Source organism: Oryzias latipes, chromosome 12, assembly GCF_053564925.1.
Source record: "Oryzias latipes strain Hd-rR chromosome 12, Olatipes_Hd-rR_3.1".
Taxonomy (NCBI): Eukaryota; Metazoa; Chordata; class Actinopteri; order Beloniformes; family Adrianichthyidae; genus Oryzias; species Oryzias latipes.
The window spans coordinates 11,990,714-12,013,471 of NC_136248.1; the positions used below are offsets into that span (position 1 = coordinate 11,990,714).

At 41.8% G+C, this 22,758-nt stretch overlaps 1 protein-coding gene across 6 annotated transcripts; it reads left to right on the plus strand.

The window, feature by feature from the left end:
* The first annotated feature begins 3,938 nt into the window (after positions 1 to 3,938).
* Positions 3,939 to 22,404, plus strand: rassf6 (Ras association domain family member 6). Of its 6 annotated transcripts, XM_023960858.2 has the most exons (15): positions 4,139 to 5,757; positions 5,813 to 5,892; positions 5,968 to 6,066; positions 10,024 to 10,105; positions 10,181 to 10,244; positions 11,352 to 11,423; positions 11,655 to 11,733; positions 11,868 to 12,016; positions 15,770 to 15,864; positions 17,135 to 17,334; positions 17,419 to 17,520; positions 18,044 to 18,095; positions 18,169 to 18,287; positions 18,744 to 18,841; positions 21,949 to 22,404. In XM_023960858.2, the coding sequence occupies exons 5-15, from the start codon at positions 10,222 to 10,224 to the stop codon at positions 22,022 to 22,024; spliced, it is 1,065 nt and encodes a 354-aa protein (XP_023816626.1). In that variant the 5' UTR covers positions 4,139 to 5,757; positions 5,813 to 5,892; positions 5,968 to 6,066; positions 10,024 to 10,105; positions 10,181 to 10,221; the 3' UTR covers positions 22,025 to 22,404. The 6 variants fall into 6 exon arrangements, with proteins under 6 accessions (XP_023816625.1, XP_023816628.1, XP_023816626.1 ...); XM_023960857.2 differs by lacking the exons at positions 10,024 to 10,105; positions 10,181 to 10,244 and having other exon boundaries at positions 3,939 to 4,163; XM_078956126.1 differs by lacking the exons at positions 10,024 to 10,105; positions 10,181 to 10,244 and having other exon boundaries at positions 4,144 to 5,757.
* Positions 22,405 to 22,758: the final 354 nt, after the last annotated feature.

The window sequence follows — 22,758 nt, forward strand, 5'->3', positions numbered from 1 at the left end:
CAATGACTAAACAGAAAAACACCCCTGGGACCGTGGAGTGTCACTTTGACATGGTGTTGTACAGTCTGATGGCTGTGGGGAGGAATGACCTGCGGTAGCGCTCCTTCTTACACTGAGGGTGCAACAGTCTTGTGCTGAAGGAGCTGGTCAGCGCCTCTACAGTTTGGTGTAGGGGGTGGGAGGGGTTATCCATGATGGATGTCAGCTTAGCTAACATCCTCCTGTCCGCCACCTCCTCGATGGACTCAAGTGTGCAGCCCAGGACAGAGCCGGCCCTCCTAACCAGTTTGTTAAGCCTCTTCAAGTCTCTGCCTGCACTGCCCCCCGCCCAGCACACAATTCCATAAAGGACCACTGAGGCCACCACAGTGTCGTAAAAGGTTCTCAGCAGCTGTCTGCACACGCCAAAGGACCTCAGTCTCCTCAGCAGGTGAAGGCGACTCTGGCCCCTCCTGTACAGAGCATCCGTGTTGTTGGACCAGTCAAGTCTGTTGTTCAGGTGAACACCCAGATATTTAAATGTGTCCACGACCTCAATGTCTGAACCCTGGATGTTCACCGGTGACTGTGATGGTGAGGACCTCTTGAAGTCCAGTATCAGCTCCTTTGTCTTGCTGGTGTTAAGCAGCAGGTGGTTAACTTCACACCAGCTAACAAAGTCAGTGATGACCCCCCTGTACTCCTGCTCATCCCCCCCTGATACACAGCCCACAATGGCACTGTCATCTGAGAACTTCTGCAGATGACAGTGGTGGGAGTTGTAGGTGAAGTCTGATGTGTACAGGGTAAACAGGAATGGGGAGAGCACAGTCCCTTGAGGTGCCCCCGTGCTGCAGACCACCACATCAGACACTCAGTCATGCAGCCTCACAAACTGTGGCCTGTCTGTGAGGTAGTTGATGGTCCAAGCAACCAGATGTTGGTCCACACCTGCAACCTCCAGCTTCCTCCTCAGCAGTGATGGCTGAATTGTGTTGAAAGCACTGGAGAAATCAAAAAACATGACTCTCACAGTGCTCCCAGGGGCCTCCAGGTGAGACAGGGCCAGATGCTGCAGGTAGATGATGGCGTCATCCACCCCGATGCCTGGTCGATATGCAAACTGCAGCGGGTCCAGTGCTGAGCTCACCTGAGTGCGGAGATGGCTGAGGATGATCCTCTCCATAGCCTTCATCAGGTGGGAAGTCAAGGCGACAGGTCTGAAGTGGTTCGGTTCCGTAGGACGAGGTACCTTTGGAACCGGAACCAGGCAGGAAGTCCTCCAGAGGACTGGTACCTTCTCCAGTCTGAGGCTCATATTAAATATGAACAGCATCACCACACAGAGCTGGTCTGCACACTCCCTGAGGAGCCTGGAGGTGATGCTGTCAGGGCCTGTTGCCTTCCTGGCCTTTGTTCTCCTTAACTCCATCCTAACCTGATTCAGGGTGAGGCAGAGGGGGGTTGGAGGATGGGTGGGCGGTGGCTGGTCTGGTGCTGTGAGTCGTTGGGGGGGTCCCTTTGCTTCTGTTGGAAGAAGGGGAGAGTGGACTGTTTGGTGCCGAGGTGGTAACAGCTGCAGCTGGGAGGAGACGCCTGAGCTGGAAAGGTGTGAAGAGGGGTCCGAGTGGGTGGAGACTGGGGGCTGGGCAGAATCAAATCTGTTAAAGAACAGGTTCAGTTCATTTGCCCAGGCTTGGTCACCTGTGACCTGGCGACCATTTCCAGCCTCAGCATGTCCTGAGATGTGTTTTAGACCCCTCCACACATCACGGATGTTGTTCTGTTCCAGGCGCTGCTCCAGCTTCTTCCTGTAGCAGTCCTTGCACTTCCTGATCTTATATTTCAGGTCCCTCTGTACTCTGCGTAGCTCCTCCTTGTCCCCAGAGAGAAAAGCCCTCTTCTTCTCATTTAGGAGGGTCTTCAGCTCAGGAGTGACCCAGGGCTTGTTGTTGGAAAAACACTGCACTGATTTTGTTTGCACTGTGTTTTCCACACAAAAATTGACATAGTCCGTGATGCAGTCAGTAAGACTGTCAATGTCCTCCCCGTGTGGACTGCAGAGAACGTCCCAGTCTGTGGTGCTAAAACAGTCCCTTAGTCGCTCTGTTACTTCCTCAGTCCAGATCTTCACCGTTTTAATCTGTGGTTTCTGCTGTTTCACCACTGGAGTGTACGCAGAGGAGAGATGGACCAGGTTGTGATCAGAGCGTCCTAAAGGGGGGAGGGGGGCAGAAGCATATGCATTCTTGATGTTAGCATAGAAAAGGTCCAGAGTTTTTCTGTCCCTCGTATGACAGTTCACATACTGGGTGAAGTTGGACAGGGTGGCGGAGAGGGGGGTGCATGCATGGTTAAAGTCCCCAGAAATCAGGATCAGGGCCTGCGGGTGTTGTGTCTGCAGCTGGGACACGGTGCTGTGCACGCGCTCACAAGCGACAGCAGCGTCAGCCGACGGAGGGACGTAAACAGTCACCACCAGCACATGGGAGAACTCCCGTGGAAGGTAGTACGGCCGAACGCTGACTGCCACCAGTTCAATGTCCTTGCTGCAGTGCTGTTCTTTCACAGTGATGTGGTTCGGGTTACACCATCTGTCATTCACGAACACCGCCAGACCACCGCCTTTCTTCTTTCCGCTCTGCGCCGCGCTCCGGTCCGCCCGAACCAGCGTGAATCCAGTAACTGAGACCACGGAGTTTGTCATGTCCTGGTTGAGCTACGTCTCGGTGAAACACAGCAGGCTGCTCTCACGGTACACCCGCTGCAGACGCATGAGCGCTGTTAACTCGTCCAGCTTGTTAGAGAGCGCGCGGACGTTTCCCATAGTAACGGATGGTAAACATGGCTTGTACCTCCGTCTTCTCTCCCGGCGTTTAACTCCAGCTCTGCAGCCTCGTCGTTTCCTCCGTATTTCAGCTGGAACATCTGGCTTTCCAGTGAGGAGAATCTCAACTCGTCCAAGAGCTAACAGCTGATCTCGAGTGTAAACAATGGAGCTGCATCCTAACGGATCCCCCGAGGCCGGTTCAAAAAGTTGAGGAAAAATAAAAAAACAAAAAGCAAAAGTAATGATGTTCCTGTCCTTTGTCGCAGAACTTTGTAATAGTTGTTGAAAAATACAAAAAACACAAATAAGTTGGAAGAAAATATTAAAAAACGCAAAGTAAGGAACACAAAAAGGTAGAGCTGCCCAGATAAGCTGCCACACACGCGGCGCCATGGTAACAAAAGTCTATATTGCAGCTCCCTGTGTTTTTAATTTCTATGAGAAACCGATCCAAATGCCTCTTTGAGTGGTAAAGGTTGCAGACCCCTGACCTAGCACAAGTACATGTTTTCTTAACCCTTTTATAACTGATTTTACTGCATGCATTTTTTACTATCAAACTGTTCTTATCCTGTGGTTTATTTGGCTTTGTGTGTTTGTTTGTTTGTTTGTTTTTTATCAGACTGGGTTCCGACTACGTGCTCATCTGATCATTGTGGAGTGGAGTGGACTGTCGGAGGCTGGACTTTTTCTGAAGTGACTGAATCTGTGAACAATAATCTTTTATTCACCCTTTTTTAACCCTTGTATCTGGTTGTCCAGGTCCTTACACACAGTCTGATCTAGATCCTACTTGTTTCACATTTGCATACATCATAGAGCTCATATTACCCTGTGAGGGTGTAGTAGAAAAGGCCTACGGGCAGAAGAGGCTGAGCTACATTGAACTCGCAGCATTTCAAATACCTCTGCAAATACCTCCGACCCCTGCTGTTATTTCTGAAGCACTTATTTTTCTTCTGGACAACTTATTGTTGTCCACAACAAAAATCATAATTTCAGTAACTCCCAATGACTAAAAATGTATAAAATTTGCATCTACGTCAGTCACAGTGTTGTAACTTTTTTTTAGAACAAAAGAAAGGTCTAACCATACTGTGCATGGTTCAGCCTTTTTCTCTCTGTGTACACTGACTCTGTAAAAGAAAGTCATTCCAGGTGTCAGTTAGTCACTCCCTCTAAGAACTGTCTCAACGTGTTCTGTAATTATTAACCAGCAACTGCGCTGCTTTACTGACTTGCTTTCTGCCATGCGAACTGTACTCTGAACCTTCGAGCTTAAAAAAAAAATCTTCGCCAAACCTTAAACATGATTTGTTTCTTTGATTAGGACACTGCAAGAAAAGCTGATCAGGTAGGAATACTCATCTTTATTCAATGTTTTATTGAAAGATGTAAATAGCCTACAGCTCCTTTTTGAGATAACTTTTTAAAAAATCTGTTCAAAATACATTTGCATGATGTCGAGAAGTAATAGATAATGATATCAATTTTTTCCTCACACACAACTTAGACAACAAAAAAACTGACTCTAGGCAGATTCATCTGCCTAAAGTAAAAACAGTGAGTGTTAGGAAGACTAAAACTTTCAGCTAAAAAAAAGCTTTAACGCTACATTATAACTCTGTCAGTTACTTCTGTTGTGCAGATCAACCAAAACATGGATATGACAAAGAAACCTGCATCATGGTTTTACATAATTTGCAAATGAGCTTTCAGTAAACATAGGCACACCTTTAGTTTAGCTTTTGAGAATACCTGAGACTCACAATGCCTTTTTTCTATTTTGCTGTGGAGAAAAACAAACTGAGACATTGAAAACCACCACTTTTTTATTAAAAAAATATTTAACTGTTCAGCAGTTATTTGTAAATATAACAGTACACCTCCCAGACGTGGTCTTGAAGGCATGTTTAGCCCATGTTGTACAAACTGAACAAGCAGGGAGGGGCTTCTTCTTTTTCTACTTTGTTCACCGCTACAGTTGGAAGAGACCTAGTGTGAAATGTCGAAGTGGTAAAAATCTTGCTCTGTGGACCTGTAGCTGACCTAATAAACCTACTGGATTTGGATCCAGCCGCCTGCCTCTTCTTGTGACACCGAGAATGCAAGAGTTTTAAACACAGAAACCCGAAACACACATTTATGGGCTTTTACATAGACTTTTCATTGGAAATGGCCACTTGAACATGTATTCCAGATGGTAGTGTGAACGTACCTTATACAAAGAGAAATTTATGGTTGACTTAACTTTTTGGAGTAATTGGATTCCAGACGGTGATTCATCCACCAAGATGCCTTTTATAGGCAACTAGTAGGTCATGTTTACTTTAGGTCAAACAAATTCCTGTGCATAATGATCAATCATTTTTCTTCCTGTTTTTTCGTTTGAGGGCCTCTTGGCAAACTCAATTATTTTTGAAATATTATTTCAAAAGAACGATGTTCAATCTTAACCAGCCACATATTTTACTTCCTGTAGACTCACTCCAATCATCTTTTGATCTACACTACATTACCCAAAGTATTTGCTCACCTGCGTTGACTCGCATATAAACTACATAAAAGTGCCATCCCTTTCCTAACCGGTAAAGTTTAATATGAAGTTGGTCCACCTTTTGCAGCTACAAAAGCTTACACTCTTCTAGGAAGGCTGTCCACATGATGATGTGATGTAATGTTAACAGATGTATGGGTACTGAAAATTGTATATACCAAGAATTAAAAGCACTATCAGTAGCACCTTTTGCTGACGAATATATATTTTTCATACAATGTTATATGAATGATTTTACAGGGTGTTTTTTTTTTAATCATTTTACTAATATAAGCTTTAGTCCGATAAAAATTGTGTTTTGGGTGTTTTTAATATGTTCTTGTTGTCATGATCTGACGTGGATACTGAGTGACCCAAATGCTGAAACCCGGAAGGATACACAGACTAAGAGGTAAGTTTTTAGGGGGTTTAATTAAGATGAAGGTGAGTAATGGCGTCTTTCCCAGGGAGAGGAGCGTCGGCTGGCTGGAGGAGTCTTGCAGAGGGAATCAGAGCGAAGCACGTGAGACCAGAGGACCGCGACCAGGTGAGTACCAGAACTGGATATTCCTGAGGCAGAGCGAGAGGAGCAATTAGTGACATGAAGCATGACAACACACAGGAACGAGACAATGGCCAGACTAAGAACCATGGGAGGAACAACGAACTGGCGTCGGCTGAAGATCCACGAGCTCCTTAAGAAGGCTGCAGCAAGGATTAGGTGAGTGGAAACAGCTGGTCTTGGTCCAAGGCAGAAACAGCGGGGGAGGGAGAGAGTGACTCCACCGTTGGAGGTGGAGGTGGAGCTGGACCGAGGGCACTGCCAGATCCAATTCTTGAGAAAGAAACAAAGGGGGTGAATAACCCAGGGAAGCCTCAAAAGGGGATATGCCAGTAGCAGTAGAAGGATGGCTGTTATGGGCATACTCTACCCACACCAGGAATTTGGACCAGTTAGCTTGGTTCTGGGCCGCTAGACACCTGAGAGCCACCTCCATCTCTTGGTTAGCCCGCTCAGCCTGGCTGTTAAATTGGGGATGGTAGCCTGACGTGAGGCTGACAGAGGCTCCCAGGGCGGAATAGAAAGCCCTCCAAACTTGTGAGGTGAATTGAGGTCCTCGGTCCGACACAATGTCGCAGGGAATTCCATGATGGCGGAATACGTGGTTGATAAGGACGTCGGCTGTCTCCGAGGCAGAGGGGAGTTGAGGCAGGGGAATAAATTGGGCAGACTTAGAGAAACGATCAATGACTGTCAGAATTACCCTATGGCCTTGGGATGGTGAAAGTCCGGTGACAAAATCAACCGCGATATGAGACCAGGGACGGCTGGGCGTGGATAAAGGCAATAGATGTCCAGAGGGGGGTCGGTTGGAGGTTTTCCAGCGGGCACAAGTGGTACAGGCCGCGATATACTCCTTGATATCCAGCTCCATGGTGGGCAAATAGAATCGACGTTTGAGCAGTCGGGTGGTACAGTAGACCTCTCCATGGCAGGCGATGGAAGATGTGTGCCCCCACGTGAGTCCTTATGACCTAAGAGAATCTGGAACATAAAGGGTCCCAGGAGGACAGGTGATGCCATCAGGGATCTCACCTTGGGCCTGGAGTACCTTGCTTTCGACTTCCCAGGTGAGGTTGCCGATGAAACAAGAAGTAGGGAGTATAGGTGAGTTAGAGGTAGTCTCGGACGTAGTGTATTTACGGGACAGAGCATCAGGCTTGACGTTGTGGCTGCCGGGGCGATAAGTGATGGTGAAATGGAAGCGGTCGAAAAACAAGCACCACCGGGCCTGACGGGAATTGAGGCGCTTAGTGCTGCAAAGTTAGGCGAGGTTCTTATGATCGGTTAATACAAGAAAGGGTTGTTCAGCTCCCTCCAGCCAGTGACGCCATTCTTAAAGAGCTAACTTGATGGCCAAGAGTTCTCGGTTCCCCACGTCATAATTTCGTTCGGCAGAACTTAATTTTTGGGAGAAAAAAGCACGTGGTTTGAGTTTACCTGTGCTTTTTTCGTGTTGGGACAAGACAGCTCCCACACCGGAGTCAGAAGCGTCTACCTCCACGATGAATTGTTTAGTTATGTCAGGTTGAATGAGTATGGGAGCAGATACAAAAAGAGACTTGAGTTTCTTAAAAGCCGCATCAGCCTCCGGGTTCCAGGAATAGACTTTGTTGACTGAGGTGAGTTGGGTGAGTGGGGCAGCTATGCTGCTGTAATTGCGGATAAACCGGCGATATAAGTTGGCGAACCCAAGGAATTGTTGTAGTTTCTTCCGGGTCTGGGGAACTTCCCACTGGGTTACTGCCTCTATTTTAGCCGGATCAGGGCGGATATTGCCAGCCTCTATGATGTAGCCCCGAAAGGGAATGCTGGACACATGAAATTCACATTTCTCAGCCTTGACGTAGAGCTGGTTTTCGAGCAGCCTTTTGAGAACGAGGCGGACATGATGCTCATGCTGTGAGGGATCGGTGGAGTAAACTAAAATATCGTCTAAATATACAAAGACGAACCGATTGAGGAAATCTCTCAAGACGTCGTTAACTAAGCCTTGAAAAACCGCAGGGGCATTGGTAAGTCCAAACGGCATAACCAGGTATTCATAATGCCCTAACGGGGTGTTAAACGCCGTTTTCCACTCGTCCCCTTCGCACGTACACACCAAGTGATAGGCGTTGCGAAGGTCGAGTTTGGAGAAGATTTTAGCCTGTTGCACCGAGTCAAACACCGATTCAAGTAATGGAAGGGAATTTTTGTCCTTTACTGTAATTTGGTTAAGCTCACGGAAATCAATGCAAAGTCTAAGAGACTTCTATTTCTTCTCCACGAAGAAAAACCCGGCGCCTACAGGAGAAAAAGAGGGACAGATGTGACCCAATGAGAGGGCTTCTTGTATGTAGTTTTCAATAGCATTTTTTTTGGGCCCAGACAGATTATAGAGCTTCCCCTTGGGAAGGGGGGCTCCATTTAACAGTTTGATGTAGCAGTCGTAAGGGTGATGAGGTGGCAGAGCACTAGCTTTAGATTTAGAAAAAACGGAGCGGAGGTCGTGGTAACAGGCAGGCACATTTGTGAGGTCGATGTCCTTAACGAGACCAGGGTCAGGCAGATTAGTAGTGGGCATGGCATAGTGTAAGCAGTTAGCCATACAATAAGTGCTCCAGTTAACGACACGAGGAGCGCTCCAATCAATAAGGGGATTATGTACTTGGAGCCAAGAAAAACCTAAGATTATTGCTGTTTGAGGGCACTGGGTAACAAAAAACTGGTGGTATTCACGATTACCAGATGTCAAAATGAGAATGGGACTGGTGCGCTTAGTTATGCGAGTAAATTGTTTACCCCCCAAACCAGCAGCATATTTAGGGGTAGTGAGCGTAACGACAGAAAGCGAGAGATCCTGAACGAGGCGTTGGTAGATTAAACTATGTTCAGCTCCGGAATCAACTAGGGCTTGGAGTTCAATAACTTGGTTTTCATTACTGATTTTGACTGGAACAAACAAGAACTTAGAACTAGAGGTGAGTTCAGAATTTACCCCCCCGGGGCCTGTCTTCTAAGGAGGGGTTCGAGAGTTTTAAGCGAGAGTTGCATTGTGAGACCAAATGTCCAGGCAATAGAAGCATAAACCTGGTCACGACGTCGTTGTCTTTCTTCTAGCTTAGCATGACCGATTTGCATGGGTACGTCGTGATTGCTGGAGGATGTTTCCCGGTTGGAGGGTGGGACAACTATAACCGGGGAAACGGGATTAGCCGGGAGAGGCGGCGACTTACGTTTTTGTTCCGCGTGGCGTTCATATAACCGGGCGTCGGACCTCAGGGCGGCGGTAACTAGGTCTTCAAAAGTGTCGGTTTCAGGCTGAGAACATAGGTGGTCTTTACTACGATCGTTCAATGACTGATAGAAGATGCCTTTAAGAGCGTGGTCCGGCCAACCCGCTTCGACGGCTTAAATGCGGAAGTCGATTAGATGATCACTTACCGGGCGGTTACCTTGTTTGAGATTCAGTAACCGCTGGGTGGCTTCTTCCTGCTTTCGGTGCTGGTCGAACACCAATCTGAACTCCCCAATGAAGCGATCGAACGGAAGGTGTGTAATGGGATGGGCGGCCAGAAAAGCCTGAGCCCACTGGAGAGCCTTGCTGCGGAGAGAGTTTACAATCAGAGAAATGCGGCTGTGATCGACATGATATTCCCTGGGGGTCTGTTGGAAGATTAATTGGCATTGGAGCAGGAACCCTCCGCAGGTTTCAATGTCGCCGTAAAAAGGCTCCGGCTGGAGACGGACATTTTCCGGGATCTCGGCGGATGCGGAAGTGTGATTGTTGCCGGAAATGGGAACTTGAGCGGCGGCAGCGGGATTAGCATGTTGGCTAGTAGAAGCACTAAGTATTTGTGTGATGCTGTCGAGGCGACGGAAAAGATCCCACTGTGCAGAGGACATGTGGGTGATGGCCTCCGCTTGATGTTTTAGGAGATTAACTTGTAGAGATATGGCGTGGTGAAGCCCTTCCGGGTCGGCTGGGTCAGGAGTTAGGCCAGTTCGTTCTGTCATGATCTGACGTGGATACTGAGTGACCCAAATGCTGAAACCCGGAAGGATACACAGACTAAGAGGTAAGTTTTTAGGGGGTTTAATTAAGCTGAAGGTGAGTAATGGCGTCTTTCCCAGGGAGAGGAGCGTCGGCTGGCTGGAGGAGTTTTGCAGAGGGAATCTGAGAGCGAAGCACGTGAGACCAGAGGACCGCGACCAGGTGAGTACCAGAACTGGATATTCCTGAGGCAGATTGAAAGGAGCAATTAGTGACATGAAGCATGACAACACACAGGAATGAGGCAATGGCCAGACTAAGCACCATGGGAGCTCCTTATGAAGGCTGCAGCAATGATTAGGTGAGTGGAAACAGCTGGTCTTGGTCCAAGGCAGAAACAGCGGGGGAGGGGGAGAGTGACTGACAGAGGCACCATGACACTTATGGCATTTTTCTTATGATAGAGGACAAATATTAAGAAAATTACGCTTAAATTTGCATTTCTGAGGTTTTTTTTCCTAATTGTTAATCAGGAGCAGATGAAAAAAAAACATTTTATGTATAAATATTTATATTCCTACATAATATGCAATGTGTTAAAAACGTAATTATTTGTTAGCCATTTTGTGAGGTGCCATTTGAACTGGAAATTCAGGTATTTCATCTTTCTGGGAAAGAACTGGGAAAGAGGTATCAACAGTACTCTATGGTGTATTATAGATGGATTCTTCTCAAAGTAAATGCAAGCAAAGCAAAGCACAACTCAATAATGAAATGATTAAGAGGTCTTTTCTACCATTACTAAATAGTTTAAGGTTTTTAATCCAACAGCCGAATTTAGAGACATCTACAAATCATCTATTTCTGTTGACAGTATTTTACAAGGAGTTTTTAAAAAAAGATAGTTTTTTGTATGTTATAAAAAGGGGAATCCTTGTCATCTTAGTCAAAAGGTAAAGGAGAGGCCGCAGAAAATGGATTAAAGGAAAAGGAACGTGCAGAGCAGCATGGAATTCCAGCAGCTGCAGTGCAGTCGCAGGATTTTGAAGAATAAACAAATGGTGGGGTCTGTGCTGTCATCACTGGTTACTGGGTGGAGTACTGTTATTAAATCTCTTTGAGACAAGCAGGAAGAAAAAGGAAACTGAAAGAGAGGCAGCACAGAGAGGAGGGATAAATATAACTCAAAAACTTCAGAGGGACGAACACGTTATATTTAAATACCGGAAGGACAAAGAGACAAAAACTAGGAAAGCGGATAACAAAGGGAGCTCCATAACAGCATGTAAGATGAGGTATGACAATAATCATGTTGTATTTGGTTTTAACTCCACTCGGTTGGTTACATAATGAGGTTTTAATGGCATTTCTTACCAGAGGTCAGGGGTCTGTATTTAGCTTGCATGCACGTAAGCAAGGATTGGAGTGGTCACATGCAGTTAAAGGAGATTTTGTTTATTTTTTGCAGAAGCGATTCAATAATGAATGAAGCTGTTCTTCTTCCAGTGATCCAAATAGGAGCTGGAAAGAGTTTGTCCAGGTGATCTGTTTTCTTTTGCTGCCATGTAAACTTTTTTCTGATACTTATACATAGCCTGATAGTGTTTTGTGGTATAGCACATTTGTTTTTTCATGTTCACTGTTTTACACTTAACTTGTATTTACATGTTATATACTCATATTTAAATATGAGCTCTGGGTTGAATTTATCACAATGTGTTGCATTAATTTTGGTTGTAAAAGCTATTTAATGTAATATATTTTATTTTAGAGCAGAGTTTCTGTCACTGCTGAACACATACAACTGCTTTTTGAAGGACCAGACCCAACTTCACCTCACCTACACTCAGGTAAGACTTCAAGTATATATTTCTGTGAGTTTTTAATTTACATATTACAATTTGAAAAGGCACGAATGTCCTTATCTAAATGTGCTTTATGGCTGTGGTTACTGATCACACAGTTTTCTGTTTCTTTTATACAGGCAGAAGATAAACAGGTGATTGTGGAAGGTTTTTTGAATATCTCCTGGGGAGTAAGGAGACCCATCCGGCTGAAAATACAGGATGAAAAACAAATCCCCCAGAATTCACCTGACCCCACCAGTCCAGTCAGCCCATTAGGGAGCAAGAGGTTGGTGTCATACTTTCAACTGTAATTGAATACTTTTCTCTTAAAGACCCAAAATTGTGTTCTTGGTGTTTTTAACATGTTCTTGTGGCCTTTTTCTTATGATGGAGGACATCTAGAAAGAAAATTAGGCTTAAAATTGCCTTTCTGAGTATTTCTTTATATAAATTGTTGCAAATCAGCAGCAGATGAAAAAAATGCTGTTTTAGAAAGATTGTGTTTGTGACATAAAAAATACGCTGGGTGGACCACATGCTTCCTGCTCTGCTTCATTCCCATGCATTCATTTGCACATAAAGATTTGTGTACATCTTTGAGTTCCTTGTCCGAGCTTGCATCTGGCTTAAAACTTTATGGCTGAAAAGTTTCAATATTGCACGCCATTTTTGTTGCACCAGTTGTTAGGTGGGGGTGTTACGGTGGACGAGTGGTGGAAGACACATTTACATTTAAGATATAACAATGACAAATGCCTGTACAAACTGACAAATCCTGAAGCACTAAAAACAATCTCAGTACCAATTAACAAATACTGAAGCACAACAGAAAATCACGGAACAAATTACAGTCCTGAAACACAAAAGCAAATCCGAGTGCAAATGACCAAATACAGAATCACAAAAAACAATCCCAGTACAATTGAAAATATCAATAAAAAGGATACAAAAAAGCAATTTTAAGACAATTAAAATACCTATCGATAAAACATACTCACATTAAAAAACATTAACATAAATAAAATGGATATAAAAGCATTGAACATGCTAAGGGGTTGAGGCATATTAAAATTCAGTCGAATTTAACATTCGATTGACCCTAACTTCCTGTTCTCGTTCAGTCTGGTATGTCTATGGTCTTGCTGCAGCTCGACATTAGCCTACATCTCAGGCGCATTTCCTGCCCCTGCGTGCCTCCGCCTGGTCTTGTCAACAATCCAGGCGAGGCGCTGGTTCGTCTCAAACACGCCTAATATCAGAGATGCCTGATTTTTTTCTCTCTCAACCTGGCCACACGATCGAGATCCGCATAGGACGTGACATTTTATACCATCTTTCAACAGTCGTTGCCCCTTTTTGAACCCCTCTAAAAATCACCGTCAAATAGAACAATGTACCCTTTCTACGTCCAAGTTTACCTTTAGTGGTCTCACTGATTCTTTTAGTGCGATTATGCTGCTGCTTCTTTTTTTCAAACAGCGCACCCTGTTCTGTGTCCTGATTGGTTGGAGACCTTGCCAATCAATCTCATGTCTCTTGTGCAGAAACAACAGCTCTGCAAATCTAAAAAAAGCTTTGAATGCGATCAGATATAATGACCTTATTGTCATACTAAAATAAAGAATGTCAAAATTTGCATGTCTTATCGGCGAGGCAGAGGGGCGAGACTTTCATTTTTCAGAGCGGGGGGGAGGGGCTAACAGGCGGCTCTCTGCCTTTTATCATATTTTATATGTAGAGTACTTTCACAACCATAAGGTGAAAGTCTTACATTTTCTCCAAAATGTACAGAGCGGCCCTAATGTGTTGTTGTGTGACTTCAGTAAAGAGGATCTAGGAGAGAATACCATGAGAACGATACGGAGAGAGGTGAGGATGTGAAAGAAGACACCCCCCCCCCCCCCCCCCCCATAGTACAAAGGTGCAGATATGAGCATAATGCAGAACAACTTTGTTTAGGAAACCCTGGAAATACAAAGAGACACGATTATGAGGCACAGTTTAAACTGCAAGCTATCAGCTACGTGGAGGAACACGGGAATAGAGCAGCTGCGGTTCGGTTAAATTAGATCTTTACAGATTTGGACTTCCTGCTTCAATAACTCTCCTGATAAATGTTCAAATGTGTCAGCAAGTATCTCAATCATTTTGTATTAACACATAGAGTGAACTACAAAAGCATTTTTTAAGAAAAAAGATCGTTTTCATTGCCTTTTTATCAGAATTGTTCGCTTAAAGCTGTGAATGTAGACATGCTGCGAGCCGGCTGCCAAGGGACCGTCAACAAAGTGCTTACCCTGTGAAACACCATTCTGTAAAAATCAGTAAACTTTTAAAAAGTGAATACATGTCTATATTTAAATGAATTGGTAATGAAGACTCATCAGCATAGTCATGCTACATTATTATTATTATACTAAATTTTGTTAGAAAGTCAACCTCTGTTTTATTGCTTATAGTTTTAAAAATTTAATAGAGATATAAATCATAACATAAATGCACAACAGCTCTGAAGATACTAAAGGTTCTGTCACCAAACCTCCTGTGCTGACTAATCATGACCTTATTGTCCTATTGCAATAAAGATTGTCATAATTCACGTTGTTTATTGTTAGGAATTTTTCATATTTAAATATTGATCAGATTTGGTCAAAAATGCTTAATAGCTTTGAAGATGCTGTAGTTACTGACAAAAAACTTACTGTACTGACTAATCATGACCTTATTTTCCTACTACAATAAAGATTATGCAAAAAAAAAAAATTCTAGCATCTTCAGAGCTATTGATTATTTTTGACCAAATCGGATCCATTTGTAAATATGAAAAATTACTAAAAATTGACAAAGTGAACTATTGACATTCTTTATTTTAGTATGACAATAAGGTCATTATTAGTCTGTACAGCCGCTGTTCCTTTTCTATTAAAGCCCCAAAATAAAAGTCCCGCCCCACTGCTTGACATGCAAATTTTAGCCAATCAGATCAACCAGAAAGGTTCATGCCCCCAAGTGACAAACACACCCCTGAACACCGCCCCACAAACGACAAAAACGCCCCCTTAACACTGAGCGTAAATCCAAGTGAGCGCGCAAAAAGGATCTGACCGAGCAAGATCACTGCTCAGTTAGGATTGCAGCCGTGCAATTGTAAAATACGGGGTTGCTCTGTTAGAATTGCGCCAGCGCAGTTGTAAGGTTCACTCACTCAGTTCCTAAATACGCCCGCTCAGTTGTCTTTACGCCCTTTCAGTTTTTGGCAGACATGTAATCCCATACCAGAACCCCAGTGCAGCATACGTTCCCCAGCTTGTAGTAAGGGTGCACTACAAATAAATTAGGTGCAGAAGTTTATTGTGCATCCATGTGGTGTTGGATTGTGATGTAAGATTTGTGTTTTTTCTTTTTTTCATCACTCGAACACCACATGAATGTAGCATTTCTCTAAGTTTGTGTTTTACACAAGGTGCATCAAATAGAGCAAATGGCTCTAAAATGAGAACAAAAGCCACAGTTTTGAAATAAAAACTCAAAAACGTTCTGTTTTAAATATACCGATATATTAATTTTCATCAAAATTGAAGCATGTTTTTGTCCAGATTCCATGTTATTTCCTTCTCTTATAAGGTGGATTACCAAAACACTCCAAGCATCTGCTCCGCTCCAGGTCCGGCCCTTCTATCAAATTTTAGGACCCTTTGTGGTCGAAACGTTTGGCCACCCCTGTCTTAGTAAATGACACAGACTTTGTGATTTTGGCTAAAAACAGCATAATTCTAATTAAAAGACTATTTATAATTCTTTGTTTTTCTGCTCTTTATGTCCCTTCATCTATCTAACCCCATCCTCTGCATCTATTAGTGTTATTCCATTCCATTTTGTTAAAACATTTTCAATACAAGATTCTAATATATATATATATATATATATATATATATATATATATATATATATATATATATATATGTATATGTATATGTATATGTATATATATATATGTATACATTTGACACTGATTGTGAGTCTCTCATTCTCTCTGCAGCAGTATCTCTCGATGGGGAGAATACATTGATCTTCACCAGATAGATGAGATCTCTGAAACAGCACATGAAACTGTGATGAAGGATCCCACACCAGGTTAATGAAACTTCTTTTTCTTTAACTCAACAACGGTTTTGCAAGTGACACCTTTTGTTTTCAAAAATGTTGCCTGTATAATTAAAACTGATCCATTTTTGAGTTAATCACCTCTTTTGAGGTTGTGAAAGTTTAAAATCATCCATTTAAATTGAATATCTAAAATCTCACATTCTCTGTAGTACTTAAAATGAAGGACTTTGGTAATTTTCAGCCATGAAGCACACAGTCCTCAAGTTACCTATAGCGTCCCTGGCTTGATACATAACACTAAAATGCATGAATGAAGTCAAATCCAACCTCGTTGGACATTTATGCTTACATGGTATTATAGTCACACCTATTTTCTTATTTATTCAGCTAGTTTTATCAAAATAAATGTGTATATTTGAAATATATGTTAATTACAAGTGTGTAAGCAAGCAATACAGATGTCTAAATTGTTTGTGATGGGAAAAATCAGAACTTTCTTATATTCTCTTTGGCAAAGTCCTAAATAGCCTTTAATTTAGTCTTTCCTTGCCCCTTTATCTTTGGCTAAAAAGAAAATAGGACACCCCTGTCCTCATACAAAAGTGTGCAAATGAAAATTGTTGAGCTGAACAGGTGGATTATTTGGAATTAAAGCTGCCCTAATTTTTTGAATGTGCTTTTCCCACACTTGAAATGGGCTGAGCATCCAACATTGAAGATCAATCTACTCAGACTGCCACTTGAGACCAATTTCCAATCTTTAATTAATTTCCATTTGATCAGTCAGTATCATTGAGTTTGTTTCGGATGTTGCACATATACTGCATTCTGTCTACCTCAAATGTGGTAGTACAAAACTGTATGCAAAGATGTCACAAAGAAAGAAAAAAGTCATTCCACCTTTAAAGGCAGCTGCTATGAAGAAAGACCTTAACAGCAGAAGAGACAGGTAATAATCAATTTTTAATTATGATTATTAACTGGTTAGACCAGTTAATAATCAGGTCTAACCTGGTTGTTACTTTGTTAAAAATAGTGTTTCTGCCCCCCTGTTGTAGTTACTAAAGTATATTAAAACTAAATCATATCTTTCATGCTACGTTCACATGCACCTACAGTTGGGAGAGGCTTGGTGCGAGGATGGTGGAAAAGCAAATTTAGTCAAACTCTATGCCTCTTTCAATAACTTTGTGTTGTTTTATGTTGAGCTTATCCTGCTCCTGCTGAAAATATTATTATTGCTAACACTGAATTTTAAACATGTTTTTAATGCTTAATTTAATGTATGCAACCAAAGGCTCTGTTCCTTATGAGAGTGCTACCCTGCGTCCTACAAGACGCAAGAATCAAGAACTGGAGTTGGAGTCTAACCTATTTCGCTGTATGAGCGATGCGTCATTAGTGAAGAGGAGGAGGCGAAAGGGAAAGTCAGCAGCACAAAGAGAGACTGAAAGACAGCACCGCTTCTCCATAAACGGACACTTCTATAACTATAAAGTGAGTTCCTGTTACCATAGATATTGGTTTGTATTTTTAGTCATAAACCTCTCTGATTCCATGTGCTCATTGTTGTTTCTGCAGACCTCCATCTTCACACCATCTTTTGGTACTTCAACTAAAGTGCGAATCTCCAGCAGGATGACCACTAACCAAGTCATTGAGCAGCTTTTAAATAAGTTCAAGGTGATTTTATTTCTCAGTTTGGAAACTTTAATGACTACAGATGACCAATAATACATATTGTTTTTTTATGTCCCACATCAGTCCTGCACTACAAGATCGACACTGTTTTCGCAATACTTCTTCTTTTCTGTACCTTTGAGTGAACATTTCAGCCCATAAACTGAAAAACTCACCAAAATTACAAAAAGGAAAAGGTGACATCATAGCAGGTGCAATTGTGAAAAAAACTAAAATGGTCAAAACCTCAAAAAACCTTTTAAACAACCAAAAAACAATAAGGTTGCTATGAAGATAAAATTAACAGAAAAGACGCCATTTTTTTAATTAATTTGTCTTGTGCAGCTCTGATCAGGGTGGCAGGGGAAGAAGGGGAGAGAATGATATGGGCATGTGGATGCCACTCAGCTAGTAAGGGTTGCCAGGAGGGCCCCGCAATGCTGCTGCCCCCGCAATGCTGCTTGCAAATTATTTTTTTTAATTAATGTAAAGACGCTGAATATGTGTTTTATTGTTTGCATTATAGATAGAGAATGATCCAGAGGAGTTTGCTCTGTATTGCATTCATCAGAGTGGAGGTAAGAAAAAAAGGAAAAAGTAAGGTGTCAAATTAAAAAAAGTTGGTTATGCATGTTGCTTTCTTTTGATCAGAGAAGAGGAAGCTGAGCAACAAAGATCTACCACTGTGGGAGCGGGTTCTGTATGGGCCCTCTGATGACATCATGAAGATCTTTCTGATGGACATGCATGAAGAGGAAGTCAGCAATGATGTAAACATAAATACTTAAGGGGTGACATTCACTTTAGAATTTTTAATGATTTTCTATTAAAGTAACCAACTAATTGAACAGAAACCATTTTTTTCAGACCAAAATCTTCGATCTTAAACAGTCCAAGGGAGTTTTATTGCTCACTGAGGTCATTTTTAAGGACTTGATTGATAAATAGACAATAAAATCCTAAAATAATATATTATTAGTTTTAAATAAAGGTTATGTCAATTTTTATTGTCCCTTATTTTATGTTACATCATTACAGCAAACTTTAGTTTAGCAAATAAACTACTTTGTTTGCTAAATATTTGTTTTAGAGCAACTTAATAGTTTTAAGAAATACATTCTTTAAATTTTAATTTAATTTTAATTTGTTTTTGTTTTTTTCCAGAAAACATATTTTTCATTTAGGTTTGAATTTTTTGTTATAGTTGCACTGTTTTGTTTTATCAGGTTGCTCAGTATCTGAACTTGGAGCACTCAATTCTGGAGCAGGTTCTTCTGCACCTCAAAGAGGAAGAGAACAGAGAAATACAGAGTGTAATCATTAAGTGAGTATATGATCCAACACATAGGCTTACACAAATGGACAACATTCTTGGTACTCTTCTATTATTTTCTTTTTTTTTAAAAAAGCCCAATGGTCACTTAAAAGATTAAGACTATTAACAGTAATTCCATGTATCTTTGAAGTTGTTCCTCAAAATCATTTTAGAGATTATGATATTTACCTCCAGGAAACTTTGAAATCAATTTGACAGTGGAGACATGTTCAACTGTGTGTCCTATGTATTCTTTTATTGAAGATCACAGGTTTATTTACAATTAGTCTGTTTATTTTGAGAGGGAGAAGCATATGGAGTCCTATACTGTTCATAATTAGATAAATAAATATTTAATTAAATAAATAAATATGAACTCATGCAAATACACAATAAACCAATAAATCTCTTATAAATATATAAAAAGATCATGAAATTGTGAAAAACCTGCATACTAATTTTAAATTAGCCATTATATTATTCAATATATTTCATTTTGCTTTGTTCATTATTTTAAAACAGCATTTTCAAATATTCATTTTTAATCATGTGGAATATTATTATAATTCTGTCTTCTTTCAGAAGCTCGTATTTCAAAATCAATATTTTCCAAAGTAGCTTTGTTTTTTCATTTCATGTTGGTGTTTTTCACAATGGCGTATTTATTTCATGAAGAGCTTTTTCAGGAGAATGAGTCCATCTGTCAATCAGTGAAAGTAGGCGGGATCTAAACGCCCATTGGCTCATCCATGGAAATCGACTCATATTCCTCGATACCCGCACAGCTGTGTGCCGGTCGGAGAGGTGACATATTTCAGCAATATCTGCACGGCTTTGCTGACATTAGAGATCAAATAGAGACAAACAATCTGTCTGCTGCAGAAGATGCAAACATGAATGACTCTGTTTTTGTAGTTTGAGGGTTTGTGTGGACCAAACCACAGAAGAGCTCCGGTCGTCCACGTCTATAAGTCCCCTGTTGAAACATTCCTCATTCTAACGCCATTCACTCAGAGCTCACATCGTGCCTTATGTCGGCTCGCAGGAGGTGAGCTGGCGGACCAACAGTCAGTCCAGGCAGCTGTGCAAAGCAGAACAAGCCTGCTGAGGCCTCCTGAACCTTATGATATTTTTCTATTTTCAATGAGACAATGATTATAATCAGGTCCTCTGATTTTATTTTTCCCTCCCGGGAAAATGTTGAACCTTTCCTGCGATGACGTTTCTGACCGTGGTCGGAAAACGCAGTGGAGATTCGGGATTGATTGAGCAATTCTGCAGCCAGGGCTTACTCCAAGAATCAGGCTCTGTACTTGGAGGAAACATTTTTTATTATTACTTTTCCGGGGGACTGGGCAACAGACGCTTAACTTGCGCTCACACACACACTCTCGCGCTGCCTGGGCGCTCTGATTTACACGTAATTTAAGACGTAGTTTGACTGCAGGACCTGAAGCAGAGGCTCTCTCTGGGATGATCTCATGAACTCAAACATGGAAACATTGTTATCATGTAGAACTATTCAAAATAAATAAACCTGATCTTTTAACACTCCATGTACATTGTGCATCCATGCATTGGTACTGAGATAAGCACAGGCAACCGTTCCATGTGGCTATCAGGCTAAAGTCATTAGCTGGTAGCCCATCCCACACGCTGCATGTTGCGTTCATGGAACTCCAGTTCATAGAAGTTTTGTGGAACTCCAACAACCACCCAGCCTAACTTAGGCCACTACTAGATGTTAATGAGAAGATGAAAACCGCTGAGCCGACCACAAAATCACCTGAATTATACACACTCGCCCAAAGCCACTTTTATCCGCAAATTTAGAACAAAAACTGCCCAATTTCTAGTAACACTGTGGATGTGTTGAGGTGCATCCTCCCCCTAGTGTTGAGGAGAGTGCATTGCGCCGTCACGTTTGGTGAAGCATCTTCGATTGATGTAGTCAAGGTGCTGCTGCTCATGTCTGAGTAAAGGAATAGCCAATCACAAAAGTCTCTCCGCCTTGTCTAGTTTGATTGACAGACAGAGACATTCTCCTGAAAAAGCTATTCATGAAATAAATAAGCCATTGTGAAAAACTGCAACATGAAATAAAAACAAAGCTACTTTGGAAAATATTGATTTTGAAATCCAAGGTTCTGAAAAAAGACGTAGAATTATTATAATATTCCACATGAATAAAATGAATATTTTAAAATGCTGTTTTAAAATAATGAACAGGTTTTTAAAGCAAAATGAAATATATTGAATAATATAATGGCTTATGTAAAATCGGTGTGCAGGTTTTTCACAGTTTCATGATCTTTTTATATATTTATAAGAGATTTATTGGTTTATTGTGTATTTGCATGAGTTCATATTTATTTATTTAATTAAATATGTATTTATTTAATTATGAACAGTATAGGACTCCATAGAAGCAGTCTTTGGTTTGTATCGCAGTAAACACGGACCACAGAAAGTAAATGAGAGATTTCTCAAGGTATTAAAAAAAAAACCTTTTGATTTGAGACAGTTGGAGCAGTTTGCCAAAGAATGGATCAAAAATGTTTTTGATAGATGTAGAGAAGCTGTTTGATTGCAGTGACTGCAATTGTATTTATAAAAAAAATATTTTTGCTCGTTTAGGTTCAGGTTTTTAGTTACCAGTTTTTAATAAAACTAAATGGTCCTCCAAAACTGCATTATATCTGACCTAAACAATTTTAACCCTTGTGCTATCCTAGGTATTTTAACATTGGGAGTTGGGTCATCTAGACCCACTAGACAGTGCGCTAAACCTTTTTTCTTCAATGATTTGTGATCTTCACTGGTGTCCATGGATTGGTAAATCTTTCCACCTTTATCCACTTTTGTCATGGTAGGGAGAACACGTCAAAGTTAGGGTGGGCTCATCTAAGATAGCACAAGGGTTAATCATCAGCTTTAAACTAACTTAAACACTGTATCTTCTGTTTTCCACGTGTGCAGTTGCCTTGGTTAATGTGTGTCCATTCAAATTTTCGCAGTAATATTTTTGAGCTGATGATAGCGCCAAAGTTCTTGAAAACATTTTCTTCATTGCAGCATGTTTACTACCTTTTCTTCTCTCCCTGTGTGTTTGTCAGGTACCAGCACCAGCACAAACATCTGTCTCATGTGCTGAGCTCCAAAATGTCCCCTCACACTGAGACTACTGTGTGAAAGCACCGTCCAGCCATCCATCCATCCATCCATTTCTAAACCTTCTTATTCATGGTCATGGGGTTGCTGGAGCCTACAAACCTGCAGTTGGGTGAAGGCGGGTACATCCTAGGGAGTTTGCCAGTCCATCATAGCGCCACACAATTTGTAGGGCCTGGAAAAAAAACACACATGCAGAAAGAACTATGCAAACGACACACCAGGACGGATTTGAACCAGGACCCTTTCACTGTGAGACAAGAGTGCTAACCACTATACCACCCTCCAGCCAACGGCACATTTTTGCATTTTTTTATTAAAGATAAAATTCTAGGTTTTGATGTTAAAAAGTCAAGTTTTGTTTTCTTAGAACACATTCTATTAAACATATGATGCTTCCATATCAAGTCTTACTTGTGTGTCTTGTTATAACTCTTGTGCAGTCCAAAGATGCGTGTGTGTGTGTGTGTGTGTGTGTGTGTGTGTGTGTGTGTGTGTGTGTGTGTGTGGTGTGTGTGTGTGTGCCTGAAAGGATGAGGGGGGGTGATTTTAAAAACGCACACCCCCCTCTGGTTTAGTCTCAAGTCCCAAGCAACAATGGTCTAGTCCCTGACAAGTGAAGAGGATCATTTTCATTAAAATATTTTTCATCCATTTTGGGCATAGCCATCAGGTGTTGCCATTTCTGCATTTCTGTTCAATCCCCTGGCCACTAGAGGGTGGTGTTTAACTGTTCACCTCCACTCCAGAGGATT